The sequence below is a fragment of the Anser cygnoides genome, chromosome 5 (assembly GCF_040182565.1).
Source record: "Anser cygnoides isolate HZ-2024a breed goose chromosome 5, Taihu_goose_T2T_genome, whole genome shotgun sequence".
Lineage (NCBI taxonomy): Eukaryota > Metazoa > Chordata > Aves > Anseriformes > Anatidae > Anser > Anser cygnoides.
In genome coordinates, this window is record NC_089877.1 from 55,445,571 (window position 1) to 55,460,065 (window position 14,495).

Sequence of the window (14,495 nt, forward strand, 5' to 3'; positions counted from 1 at the left end):
AGTAGAGTATTATGGGGGTTCTTTGTGATAGTGAAAATGAGAGAATTTTGCCTGATGAAGTGTCTGCAAATATGTTTCAGGATTCGTATGTTAAGCTTATAAACGCAATAATCTTAAAACATTTTTATCATTACAAAAGATATTTAACCAAAAACTCTTCTGAGGAATTCCTCATTTGTAATAACTGGTCGAGCTACTTGGTGGTGGGTGTTTCTGTTTTTTAAACAGAAATTAGAATGACCAGCATTTTTTACTTGATCTCTTATTTATCAGTCCAAGTCACTGAATAGGCTTTGTGTCTGTTTTTCCTTCCTTTCATTCTTGTGTTGCTTTGGTATTGTTTTACAGCTTCGGAGATTTGATGTTGCTGGTATCCACAAAAGTAGCATTACAGCTTTAGCTTGGAGTCCTAATGGAATGAAATTATTTTCTGGAGATGACAAAGGGAAGATTGTCTACTCTGCCCTAGACCTAGACCAGGTAAATATTTATTTTAGACATCTTAATTCCAATTTACAGATTTCTGAAAAAAAAAATACTTTTGTGTTTAAATATTTAGCAGTTAGTTGTTTACTATCATGTAGTTAATTGGATTTTTTTACTGGGGTGCATGTACCCATACATGGTGTGTGCATGTACCCATAGGTGTGTGTATACCCAGTAGGTTGACCGTTGGAAATCCTTCACATCAGCTTTAAAAAAAAAAAAAAAGTAATTCTTCCAATTTTATTAAATTTATTTCTGAAATAACTATACACATTTTTCTTCAGATTTCAGCCAGTATTTTCTCCTTGTTAATTTGGAGAGGGTACACTCACATGATGCAAGGTTGCTGATTTGCTGACTCACTGCAGTTGAAGTACTTTTTTCTAAATTGTTCATCATCTCAGTGTAGAATGTAGAATGAAAATATGATTGAGTTCTACTGGGTGGCTCTAGCATGTTACCAGTAAGTGGAATTTTTCTAATGGCTGGTGAATTAATTCAGACCTGGGACATCAACAAAACAAGTAAGAATTTGTTTTTATGTAAGTGAGAAGAGGCTAAACAACAGTCATCCTGATTTATCTGATTGTTGGATGGTGCATGGCTGATTTGACAGAAGGCTTTAATGTCACCGCATGTAACAACTGTCTCAGCATCCTATGGCCTGGTAGTGGAAAAGAAGGAAGAAATATGCAGTCTAGGGTTTCTGTTAAGTTCAAGTGAGATATGTTAGCTAAATTCCCAGAGAAATTGAATTTCATAGTGTGCAACTGCTGGCCTGCACAATCTGACTCCCCCTTGAATGCATAAAGGAATTTCACATTCAGTAAGTGAACTTCACAGAACAGTAGTTGTTCTGATCAGCTTTTTCATAGCTTCCTCGCGTGTTTGTTTTCGCCTTCTTGGGCATATTTGTTTCTTTAAAGTGTTACTTTAAAGTGTCATATATTTTTAGAAAGGTTCACTCTTGTTAATTTCATGTATCTTTTAAAGGGTATCTGCAACTCTAGCCTTGTGTTGGAAGAGCCATCTTCGATCGTCCAGTTGGATTACAACCAGAAAGTGCTGCTTGTCTCGACTTTACAACGAACTGTACTTTTCTACACAGAAGAGAAATCTGTCAAGCAAGTTGGAACACAGCCCAGAAAAAAGTAACCCTCATAAAATCTTGATGCAGGCACATCAGTTAATTCTAGCTTTTCAGAGTGGATTACAGAAAGGGTGATCTAAGCAGTGAAATTAATACAACGCAGCAGTCCACTCATAAAAAGTGCAGTTACAGTAGCTATGTATGCTCAAACATGAAATGACAATTCTACTTACTTAAAAAGTATATAGTTGCAAATATGTTACAATCTTACTTTCAGGGTACTCTTATGCAAAAATATTTACGTTTTTTTTCTGTTTGTTTAAACTGGAAGCACTGCTAAACTTCATCTGCGGTCCATTACTGTTTACTGTGACTTGGTGTGAGCGAGCACTGTAAGCCAGTCCTTCTCATGGGTGATGTATTACCTAATGCAGTCAGCGTCTTAATTATTTTTAAACACCGAAGTGAATTGAAAGAGAAGGTGTATAGTAAGCACTTAAAGTTGACTTGAAGGCTAGGAACTTCTTGTATGACCCTCTGGCATCTTTTATTGTGTAATTGCTCTGGGATATGCAGGAAGAGAGCACTCTGTCTTAGAACAGCATGACTGACTATGTCTGGAAGCGTTGGAAACTGACTCTTGAAAGAAGGTTTATAATGTAAGTTTCAGGCATGTGAACAGTAAAGGAACACCAAGGACCGCCCTTTCTTATATACGAGGGTTTTTCTTGGGTGATAGTAACAGTGCTTTTATGCACAAGGGATGAAGATTTTAACAGTTGAGATTGAGATCTGCTCCTTGCAAATAGAGGTTATCAATTTCTTAATATTATTTAGTAGTTTTCTGCTTGTTTTTATCAGTTCTCAGAGAAGAATAACTGCATGGTAGAATCTTACTAGGATGGACAAAGTTGTGGTTATAGCTGTGAGCCGTGTTAGGAGGAGGCATTTAACTTGCCTAATAGGTGTGATGTCTGACATCTGAAGCTGAGGGAAGACTTGTTATCTGGAAGTAGTGTTCTTGGTGTTCTGAAACCAAATCTGTATTTCAGATGTTTGACTGGATACTTTAATTGAAGCACAAAATTTTTAATTTTGACAACCTGTAGTTTTAAATTTGTGACATTAGTTTTAAAATCTGTTTCTAAGTTGTGTATATAGCTTTTTTAATATGTTCCTGTTTTTGCATTTTAGCAGTGGCAAATTTGGAGCATGTTTTATACCTGGCCTATGTAAACAGACTGATTTGACGCTATTTGCTGCCAGACCTGGACTTCGCCTCTGGAAGTCTGATGTTCATGGAACTGTTCAGGCCACATTCATATTGAAAGATGTATTTGCTGGAGGAATAAACACTTTTGAATTGTATCCACGTTTGGAAACATTCAGCAGAGGAAGTTATAGCTCCCCAGAAAAACAACTTGGGCTTGTTTCATGCTTTTTCCGAGAAGGATGGGTGCTGACCTGGAATGAATACAGCATCTATTTATTAGACACTGTGAACCAGGTAGGCACTTGTGGGTGCATATTCTGTTTCTTACCTGTTTTTCTTCGTTCTGTGTTGTGAGACTTTGGGTTACCCATTACACTTCTGTGATATAAACTCATATTTAAACCTAAAAAAGAAGACTTTCTTTTTTTCTTTTTAAAAAAGTAAGTACTAAAAAATTAGTACGGTGGTTCTTTTCTGCCACCAAATTTTAAATTGTTTAAGTAATTGATTACTGCTAGTTCAGACAGAGGAAATGAATAGGCCAATGACATTTCACAGAATGGAAATTAGTATAAAAATTGAGCTAGCTACATCAGGACTGAGAGGTACTTGCCTGTTTTACTATTTTTTTTCTTTTTGATAGCATCCTTGTTCTGTAACTATGTCAATTAAATTCCAGTGAATAATTTACAATTGTTAAGAGCCTAATCTTGTCCAACCAGCGGATTAACCTGATGCCATTTCTCTCTTTGTTGATTTTTTTTTTTTATAGGCTTTGATTGGTGGCTTGGAAGGATATGGTGATATTGTGTCTGTGTCCTGCACGAACAATGAGATTTTTCTCTTAAAGGGAGATAGAGACATAATAAGAATTTCAAGTAGACCAGAAGGACTGTCATCAATAGGTTTGTACAGATTAGCAAACTTTAGTATGTGCCTCATGGAATGTGGTGTCTATCATAACTTTGTGGGGTCTGTTTGTTTGGCCTTTAATACTGAAAAAAGCCCACGTTCTAGGTTACTGTAAAAACCTGCCATCTTCTGTGGAATTACTTATCTGTTTCTGCAAATTATATTTAGAGCTGTCATTTTTACCTGGTCATCTGAGATTTTGTTCTGGCTGCAACAAGAATGGGGACATTAAGAAATTATAGTTCCGTTTTTTGAGAGTTGATCGACATTATCCTAGCCAGGCATCTCTAATCTGTGCATTTTAGGCCATATCCCAAGCAATGTTACTGAAACAATCTGCATTCATGATCATAGTTATCTATTTATTGTCAGTCTTAGTTGTTTGGGTTGGAGGTACCTGCGTATGTTGATTTTTGGGTATCTATGATACATTTCAGTTATGTTGATAGCTGCGTGTGTATGATGTCACCTGTCATCACTCATATTCCAGAGGAAATCTCAGCCTTCCCAGCAATGAATGAGAAGGAACTGGCAAAACACCGAAAGAACATTCACTAAATCTCCAAAAATAATTTGAGGACTTATTTTCTTTGTTGCCATCTGAGTTCAGCATCTGTGTCGCTAGAACTCTGTAAAAGGGATTAGTAATGCTTCCTTAATGATGATGCTGACTGCTTTCTCCTCATACAATATTGTAAACACCATTACCCAGCATATTACAGTCACAAAAGGACTATTTATGCACTTTAAAAACTCCATCTTAGTTCTGCATTAACAAAATACCAGCAAAAAAGCTATGAAGTTTCACTGAATGCTAGAGGACTTAAACTGTTTTATCTTTGCACTTAGGAAAAGCTTTTGTCATTCAAATAGTTCTTTACTCAGAAACTTTTAGGAAGCGTTTACTATTTTATTAACTTCCAAGTATAGTTTGAAAGGAGTCTTCTTGAAATGTGTTTTCTTCTAATTACCACAGTGGCTTATCTGGTCTTTTGTGTGTGTGCACTCGTGCAAGATACTGAATGTTTGAAGACATTGAGCACACACAAGGTGGTACTTCAGTATGTAACACTGCTGGGTCTTTCCAACTAAAGACCTGTACCGTTCTCTGTACATAAATGTGAAGGCAGAATTTTACTATTAGAGGCTTGATACAGGCTTTGGGGAATTGAATTTTCTAAAATGATTTTATTTAGATTTACTTGCATGAAATTGTATATATATATTTGAAATGTGCATTTAGAGTATTTTACATAGGATAAAGTTTCTTTTCTCTGAACGCTCTCCAAGAACTATGCTGTTACTCACTTGACACCTTAGTATTTATACTTTTATTTTTCTTTTGGTCAGTTTCAGATGTGAATTCAAAAGTGCTGAATCCTTTAACAGATACGAGTTCTAATTTGCTGACCCCGTTATCAGTAGTTGCATCTGTATCATCTAGCCCTTCAGTGGACACAGATAAAAAAAAGGTTACTTCCCCTTCAGGTACTGGTGATAAAAATGACTCATATTCTTTAGTGAAAGATAATCTGGAAACTCCAACGCTATTGGAAAAAAGCTTTGATAGAGTGGGAGACTTGAGCAATGAAACAAGAAAAAGGGGCTGCTCTGTAGCAAGCGAGTCAAGAAGCAGGAGCAGCTCAGTAAACTCTGTGGACAGTGGCTCTAGTTTTATGATATGTGCAGACTCAGAAGCTCAGAGGGAGTGTCATCTTTCCTCACAACGGTTCAGCACTATCAGCTCTGAAGATTTTGATCAAGAACTCATTGTAAAGCCCATTAAAGTGAAAAAGAAAAAGAAGAAGAGACAAGGTAAGTCTAGCAGAACTTTGCCCACCATTGGTTGTTTATTAGAACGTGTCACATATGATAATTTCAGACTGTGTGTGTTTGATGTGCTTTGTTTATATTGTCACATGGAATCCAAAACTCTTGTTATTGGAGTGATGGAGTGATTGTGGTGGTTATGTGAAGTGATTTGGACTGACTGTGGTGGGCCTTTTATGTTTAAGATGAAGGCCTGTTTCGAAAGCAATGAATTGATTATATATTTCTTTTTAGATTATTTCTTTTATTCCTTTAAACTTACTTTGTGTAAATATGCTTCATGTTCTAAATAAACTATGTGTTAATGGTAATACACAGTGTGCTCTGCTTACAGTTTTATGTTGGAATTGTGTAATATCTATTCATCCTAGTTAAAGTATTTGGCAGTGTCTTTCTTAGACATGTTTTTTAGTTTATTAAAATAGTGTGTGTGTACTTAGTTATTCTAATTTTATCTTTTTGGTGTTATACTATTAAAATGTTTTGCTGTTAAGACTTGTTTGGTTTTATGTGCATCACTTAGTGTCGAAGTGAAAAAAATCAGTTTGTCAAAATGTAGATTTAACTCTATTCTTATCCCAATGATAAAAATATTTAATGGCTCTTACTAATATGATCCCTCCCCCCTCCTTTTTGTTTTTAATGAGAGCAGAAAGTGGGACCAAAAGAAACCATGGCTCTCTGGAAGGTACACCAAGTTACGAGCGTCAGCTTTCTGGTGACAGTCCACATTCATTGACTGCAGATTCATTTTCCATGACATCTAGCCTAATGAGTGGCAGCATTGATCATTTGAGTACTGGGTCTCCAGATCAGGAAAGCATGTTCAGTGTGGAGTCCCATACAATCTTGCAAGAAGATAATGGCTCAGAAACCTTCAGTGTCCTACAGTCTCCTGAATCTGCAACTGAGCTAATTCACGAAGAAAATGGAGATACAGTTAATGTCCAGAAACTTCCAAACAGTGACAGTGGCATGGGTACATCAACGGTTATAGATACGTTGACAGCTGTCTCCCCTCTAATTGTCACAGAAGACTTGACAAACAGTGTTGATACTGAAAATAATCATAGTGTGCTTTCTGCAAGCAATGAATGCTGTCTTGGAAAGCTGAGCCAAGAAGATCAGGATTTTAGTGCATTGTGTAAAATTGATGAAAATTTAGATAAGATGAATCTGCAGGATACTGAAAAGCCTTTTGAAGAGCCAGACCTTACAGACCCAATGGTTTTGGAATCTAACAGTGTACTCGGTATTCAGACATCACTGCCACCAAAGGAGAGTGATGAAACTGGTAGCGAAGACCAACAGCAGCATTCTCTAATACACAGTGCTCTGTCAGATCCTTCTGTTCTCCACTTTGACATCTCTAAAGATACTGATTCAGAGAACACTTTACTTTCTGGATGGAATTTTGAAAGTGCAATCAAAGCTAAATCTAGCACTAGCACTGCTGAATGGGTAACAAACACTCATGAAAGTAAGACAGAGAAATCTGTCTCAAGTGATGAAGAGGAGGATATTTATGGACACGGATTGCCGTATTCGTCCTCGGAGACTAGCATGCCCGAAGTTGGTGCTGAGCCTGGTTCCCAGGATGTGTCCAGGATAAGCCTAGATGAAACGGTGCTGTTAAAATCTGATCAGGTATGTGTTTCCAATTTAGTTGAAATATTTAAAACCTCAGCATTTTAAAAGAAACTTGTGTAACTACTATCCTTTACTTCCTTAGGGAAGCAATTTTCTTCTCACTTAACAAGTAAAACATAAAGCAAAAGCAGCAATATGTGTTTTAACTCTTACGAAACGTGATGTATCAGACTTCAGAATGGTTGGTGTGTCCTTACAAGGTGAAGAAGCTGTATTGGTTGTAAGGCCTATTCAGCATGAACATTATTATGATTTCAAATTTGACAAAAATGTTGTCATAAACCCATTCATTAGAGAGTGAAAAGTAAAAACCAAGTCGTGCTCAAAGGCTGTTCCTTGTTTGGGTCTCCAGTAGCCCAAACCCTATAAGATAATGCTTCTGACTTCCACAAATTTCTCCAGGAATTAATGCTGGTTGTCTCACATGGAGGGTCTCTGGTTAAGGTTAGTTTTACCTGTAAGTACTCAGAATGAGGATTAGTATTCCTTTGTGTCCTAGACAAGTAGTGCTATTTTAAATGTTGGTGTTTTTCCCTTTTTCTGTTACCCTTCTTTCCTTTGTTTTTATTTTGTAGTGTAAAAGTTGCCGGAAATAGGAATTTTTATATAGTATTTATTTTCTATAGTCCAAGATTAACTATAGAATCTGCAAAACTGACAGAAAACACTGGGAGTTTTAGCAGAGGTCTTGAGAAGGAAATAGAGTTGTTTTATTTTTTTTTTTCTTTGTTTTAAATCTTTTACAGTCATGTGTTGAGATCAACAAATATTTGTTGAGAAAGGTTGGGCTGCAGCTATTACTAAATAGGATGCTGTCAACTCAAGACTCCAAGTGTAGAAGACTTTCAGTTTTGAGTTGTCATATTCTGAGATTCTGGAATGTTTAGAAAAGCTCTACAGGTGCCTTCATTATAGGTCATGTATACACTGCTTGGGTACGCCTAATGCGAGCTATCAAAATTCAAGATAGCAGTTTGTAAACCAGATTTCCGTAATATTTAGGTCCTGTACCATACAAACAAAATCGTGTTAGTTATTTAGCTGTCTCCAAAACAGTTATCTTGTTCCCTTTGCTAATCACTTCATAGACAATAATTTCCTGGACTAAAGAGAGATTGTACATTTTTATGCATTTCTTTTTGCATCTGCCACTCACTTTAAATACACGTTCTTTAATTATTAAGAGAAGATTTTTCACTTTCTGGAGGTAGGTGACAGCGTAGTTTTCTCGTTTTGCTAAAACTTTTGTTCTAACAGTAATAGTTTGCAATACATAATATCTTAGAGAACACTGACAAATGTAGTTTTATTTTACCCAAGGCATTTATTTGTTGATCAAGAATATAAGAGCTTTAAGTTTAGCTTTTTTTTTTTAAATCAAGAATTATGGCAGCTGCTTATGCTTACGTAGCCATTGTTTTGTGCAATTTGAAGACACCTGTCACTGTTCTGACTCTACAGTTTTTAGTTTGCAGAGAGCTGGATGGGATACTCTGGCCCTGGCTATGGCATCCTGAGCCTGGCTGTCTCGGAAAAGTATATTTGGTGCCTGGACTACAGAGGCAGCCTATATTGCAGTGCTCTCCCGTCTGCTGGACTGCGGTGGCAGAAGTTTGAAGATGGTGTCCAGCAGGTGGCAGTTTCCCCCTCAGGTTGGTAGGCTTCTATTTCACTGTAACCTCATAAATATAAAACTTTCATAGACTTGGACATTCTCTTTGCTTTTCTATTTTTGATGAGGTGCAGGAAAAAAAAGTCATACCATGTGACTGCATCTTCAGTACATCTGGGTATCATGTTATTTTCAGTGGCTGTCTTCTAACAAGTTCACATTGCACTTTGTGAAGTTGTCAATGTGCAGCTAACTGATTGAGGTGAACCACAGGAGCAGTTCAGTGATAGGTGAAGATGAATCAAGAAGTCCTTATCTTGGTTTTTGATACAGAACTACTTACGATTCCCAAACTTATTTATTTTTATTTTTTGGCAAATATAGAATTCTTTTTGCTTTTGCCTTTTTTTCTGTTTTCTTGAGTTTTAAAAAACAAACAAACAAAATACCTTGGTTCGTTTGTTTATGAGTTTATTCTGGGTTGTGTGTTGTTTTTGTTTGGAGTGAGGATTATGTTGGATAAATAGGTTTGGGAGATGAACTTGCTTCACTTTTTGTCCATTCAGATTGCTTCAGGACTGGTGTGAAAATAGAAGTTTCTAAACTTAATTTCTGGCTCTGCCTCTACTTTTCTTTCACTGTCAATTCTTAAAAACGCATTAATCTTCGCTTCTCTCTGTGTAGGGGGAGATTTTCTGTCTGGTTTAAGAAGAAGGGTTTTACTTGACCTGTAGCTGAGCTTTGTGATGGACAAAAATATAAGAGTAGTTGTATTAGGTCAGATGAGAGGTTCATCCACTCAGTATCTTGTCTTTAACAGTGGTCAAAAGCAGATGCCTGCATGAAAGTAAGCTAACGCGTCTGACACTTGCCCGCAGGAATTTCAGACTGCAATCGTTGGTGGCTCAATGTTTTCTCTGCATTTATTTTCCCCTTAGTTCCAGGAATTTACCCAATTTTTCCTTGAGCCCATGTAGATTGCTAGAATTCACAGTTTTGAAATTGGGTATGTTTACACAAGAGCATATTAACCACAAAGGTCAAAAGGAAATGAAATGCTACTTTGAGGAATTATTCAAAGGCAGTTAATATGACGGTATGTTTCTCTGATATGAACCAGCGCGGCTGCTAATCAGCAGTTAAATTTGGAATTCCATATGGTTTTCTTTTTCTGAGCTATCTTTGCTAATTGGAGTCAGGGGAAAAAGTTCTGAAGGCGGGGTAGTGTTTGAGTTGTGTTTGCTTGTGACATGCTGAGCAGTGAACAGGTGATAGGAACGCCCAGTGGTGTGTGGAACAGCGTACCTGTTCAGCTGGTTGTCATTCATAACTGGTCCACCAAAGTTAGCATTTAGAATATTAATATTAATAGTATTTGTAAAAGGTGAAAGTACTGCAACATCCTCTCTTCCTTTATGTACTCTTTAAAAAAATCATTAAGTATGATGTTTATGAAAGGATTTGTCACAGGTATTGTGAATGAGTAGGTGTACTGAGGATAACCCAAACTAATATGGAGGCAAGCCGTGGACTTAAGTCTCTTAACAGTGGGCTCATTTCACCCTTACGTGTACTTGTTGTGTTAGTTTTCAATGTGTAACTAGGGAGAAGTGATTTATTTGCATTTAAACACTTAAAAATCACACATACTCTGAATGGTAAATGCATTTCAGAAATTCCTACAGAAGTTGGCCAGTTCTGTTCTTGCCTTTTAAAAAAAAAAAAAAAGTAAGAGTTTTTAGACCGTGCATTTTTGTTTAATGGTACTGGTTTACCTTATTTTCCCCTCACATTCGTATAGGTGTAGGTAGGACAAGACAGCTGTCTCTGTTATAGTAATTGCTTAGAGGTAGTATGTTCTTTCCTAATTTCTTATTAATTTTCTTAATTAATACAGGGGCACTTCTCTGGAAGATTGAACAGAAGACTAACAAAGCATTTGCTTGTGGAAAAGTAACTATAAAAGGAAAACGCCACTGGTATGAGGCTTTACCCCAGGCTGTATTTGTAGCCTTAAGTGATGACACTGCCTGGATCATCAGAACAAATGGAGATTTGTATTTGCAAACAGGTACTTAAATTGCAACCTCTTTCAGTTTTTGCAGGCTAAAATATTAGCATTTAAGTCTTTTGAGTGATCACAATTGGTTTTAAAATTTTATCTGAAGCCAAAACATAGAAAAACACTTTTATATTGAGAAATGTTTGGAAACAGAGATTTTATATTAAATTGGGATGCTGAAGAAGCCAGTTCATGGTCACTTAACAACAACAACAAAATGGTGTACATTCAGTATAGAGTATTTATGACATGGGAAGAACATGGGATGGATGCAGATGAATGTAAAAAGGATTGCAGAAAATATTGAACTAATATCCTTGCAGTGAAAATGGCACGGTGTGCCAAGACGACTGAACCTCGAGTGGGTTTTTGCTTGAAAGATTTTAATGGAGTTTTAAGAAGGAACTGGAAAGGAGATGGGGTAGTAAGTGGCTGTTCAGAAGAAATTCAGGTATAGGAAGCAGTGTAAAAGAAAGCAAAAGCAATTTGTTTTGAAAAGAATAGATTTGTTGGAGGTAAAATTTACCACTTGACAATGAAAGGAAGGTAATATATGGAAGACAAAAATGGATTCTGAAGTATAGGCAAGTGATATGTATTTTATTTGACAGAGAGAAAGCAAAGCCAACGGAGGAATGGAACAGGCTAGGGATCAGCAGTCTCTACAGCTGCTTTGTCACTGGATATGAATGAGGCAAGGACCAGAGAAAGGGATATTACAGTGGCAACTTTGAAGTGATGGCCTTAGCTTTATCTGCTTCAGTAAATAGAAGAGGATGCATATGAAAGTGTTAATGTGGAGAGTGTTGGCTAGAAGCAAGCAGCTAGAGAGAAGCCTGTTTCTAGGATGTAGCTCCAGTTTATGGAGCTAAGGGAGAAGAGTACCAAAAACCCTTGGGCATGCAGACTTTGCATAGAGAGCTGAGTTGATAAGGAGAAATTACAAATAACGTGATGAAGAAATTACTGTACAAGTAGGAGGAAGATAGGGATAAGGGATAACAGCAAAAAAAACCAAACATTCAAACAGGAGAATATTTCAGAGTGGCTATAAAAATTCTTATATATCTTCCATTTATTTTGATACTCTAATTTCTCTTGTAGAGTTACTTGCTCTAGTGTCACATAAAAATTATTCATGATGAAGAAAGCTGTTTGAGTAGATAGCATTGTTTCGAAAACGTTTTGCTCTTAAATTATTTTCTTTGAATAAGTTTAGTACTTACAGAGAAATCAAGGCCACGTATATTGCCAACAAGCGTGGCTAGTGGTGATAGTGAACTTGATGCCAGTCACACAGGGCTCCATGGAAGTTTGAATCAATGTTTTTTTCTTTCCTGTGATAGATTGGATTGATGGCATCAGCTTGCATTCTGCTGTTCTTAGGCTTCTAAATTTGTCGTTGATGCCAAAAATAAATTCTCAGTATGTCTTGTTAATGTGAGGCAACCAGTGGTGGTTGTTTCTTCAGGATCTCTTCATTCCCTAGACCACCACCCTATCTAACGAGTGTTCTCAAAGGTTTGAAACTGAGCAGTCGTCTTGTTGTCAGTCTAGAATATCATGCAGATGAGTTTGTTCAGACTTAATTAGAAGCATGAGAAGATTGAACAAAAGCTCTGCCTCCTAAGGTGTTTCACATACAAGCGTGTAAATCAATCTTCGGTGTATCTGTGAAGGAGACACCTGTTCCTCCAGATGAAGTATATAAACATACGTAACCTACCAGAACCTCCCACCTCCTTGCAGTGCTCCATGCTGTGGCATGCTCTTTTGTAATCACTCTACTGCCTCTATTCAGATCAGGTTCTCTCTCCCTGGCATGTTCTGGGCAAAGATTCTTGCATTATTGTCTTTAATGCTTCCGTAAAGTCTAATACGTGCTTTATAAATGGAGATCCCCAATATTGTCACTAGAGGGAGAAAAGGAACAGAAATGACAGCACAGAACTTGTGGGCTCTGCAAGATGTTGAAGGATAATGCAGTGTTTTATTTCTTAGTATATAAATTCAACTGTATTAGAGGAAATGACTAATAGTTCATGGAAAGAACAGTCTATTAAGAAAACAGTGAGAAGTGTTAGCATGTCAGAGAGATCTCCTCTCCGCCTCTTTTTTTTTCTTTTTTGTTGGGTAGCTCTTTCTCTTTTCCTTTAGTTGCAAAAAGCCAACATTTTTTTAAAAATCCTCCTTTTTCTGATTTCTAGGCCTGAGTGTGGATCGTCCTTGTGCCAGAGCAGTAAAGGTTGATTGCCCTTATCCACTGTCGCAGGTTACCTCCAGAAATAACGTTGTATGGGCATTGAGTGAGCAACGGGCCCTGCTATACCGGGAGGGAGTACGCAGCTTTTGTCCTGAAGGAGAGCAGTGGAAGAGCGATATTGTCAGGTAATGACACTGTAGCAGAACAGCATCATAACTGGAATGCCATGCACTGTTTTCAGCGCTGGAACTCCTCGATATTTGAGGATTTATTACTTGAACTTCTTCTGGAGTGTGTGTGTGTGTGTATATATGTGCGTGTATATATTACATATAATTTCCTTTAGTCTTTGTCCAGACATACCCAGAGTAACTGGTGTTTTTCTGTCTGACGAATGACTGTTACGTAGTGAAAGAAATTGCTGTGAACAGAAGTGATAATGCAGTTAAAAGCAAGTTTAAGAAAGTGAGAACAGTGCTTAAAAGACCTTTAATAATGTATATTAATATTACTGTTCTGATTAAATACTAGTTCTTTAATCTCTGCTGTAATGGCTTTAAAGGGCTCTCCACATATTTGAGCGATTTTTTTCCTGAGACTAAATCCCAGCATTTTCTTGGTCATTTGCACACAGCTGAATAATATTTTTATACTTCCCAGTCACAGATTTTTATAGATATTCTGGGTATTTGCTATTTAGCTTTGTAGTTGGTCCTGTTCTTGTAGTAGTTAGTTTGTGATAAAGTTAAAAGCAACAAGTGTTTACTGCTGGCTTCGAGAATCTGGAATATATAGTCTCTTGTGACATCAGCCCGAAGTGAGTAGAGGAAGAAATTCCAGTCATACAGAACTGCAGTCATATGATTTTTATTTTCTACTGAATATCCTGTTGTGAAGTTCCAACTTGTATTACCTCCCAATCTGGTATTTGGCTCTTGAAAAGACTCGGGAAATGTGCAGCGTATTGTTCAAATCTGAAATTTGCATGTCATTTAGTCAGTTTGTTTAATGAAAATATTTGTTTGACCTACACCTTAGGTATGCTTAATGTTCTTGGGCTTTGTACTAAAGTTGTAGAAAGCAATCCATATTTGGTTTTAAGTTCTCAAAAAAAGTTCTCTGAAAGAAATAGCATTGTTGCCTACTTCTTAAATGCCTGATAAGATCATCTGATCCTGTTGGCTTTCTGAGCTTAAAAATGATTTACTTATACAGGAAGCATATAGTCAGACTCAACATTCATCTTCGCCATGTAGCTAGGTTCAGTTTTCTATTTATGGTGCCTGAGCTGCTAATATTGTTCTCAGAATAGGGCAAGAAAATTGAAGGAAATGTACTTATGAAACTGATTTACCAAAATCTTATGCTATTTGTTTCTTATTTACTGAACAAATTAGTTTTTATTTAGTTTTATTATTATGTTTCATAGTTTCTAAT

The 14,495-nt window shown here is 36.8% G+C and overlaps 1 protein-coding gene across 6 annotated transcripts in view; it reads left to right on the forward strand.

Moving 5' to 3' along the window:
- TECPR2 (tectonin beta-propeller repeat containing 2) overlaps positions 1-14,495 on the forward strand; it is a 44,810-nt gene that overhangs the window by 5,519 nt on the left and 24,796 nt on the right. For 5 of the 6 annotated variants that reach the window (XR_010832009.1, XR_010832010.1, XM_066998350.1 and 2 more), the window contains 9 exons: positions 349-480; positions 1,480-1,637; positions 2,771-3,083; positions 3,562-3,694; positions 5,052-5,516; positions 6,184-7,178; positions 8,650-8,833; positions 10,691-10,864; positions 13,063-13,243. Coding sequence is in view for 4 of the 6 variants with exons in the window: in XM_066998350.1 (XP_066854451.1) it covers positions 349-480; positions 1,480-1,637; positions 2,771-3,083; positions 3,562-3,694; positions 5,052-5,516; positions 6,184-7,178; positions 8,650-8,833; positions 10,691-10,864; positions 13,063-13,243 (2,735 nt within the window). In the remaining 2 variants the exon portion in view is untranslated. The remainder of the gene's footprint in view (positions 1-348; positions 481-1,479; positions 1,638-2,770; positions 3,084-3,561; positions 3,695-5,051; positions 5,517-6,183; positions 7,179-8,649; positions 8,834-10,690; positions 10,865-13,062; positions 13,244-14,495) is intronic. The other variant, XM_066998349.1, reaches the window with a different exon arrangement.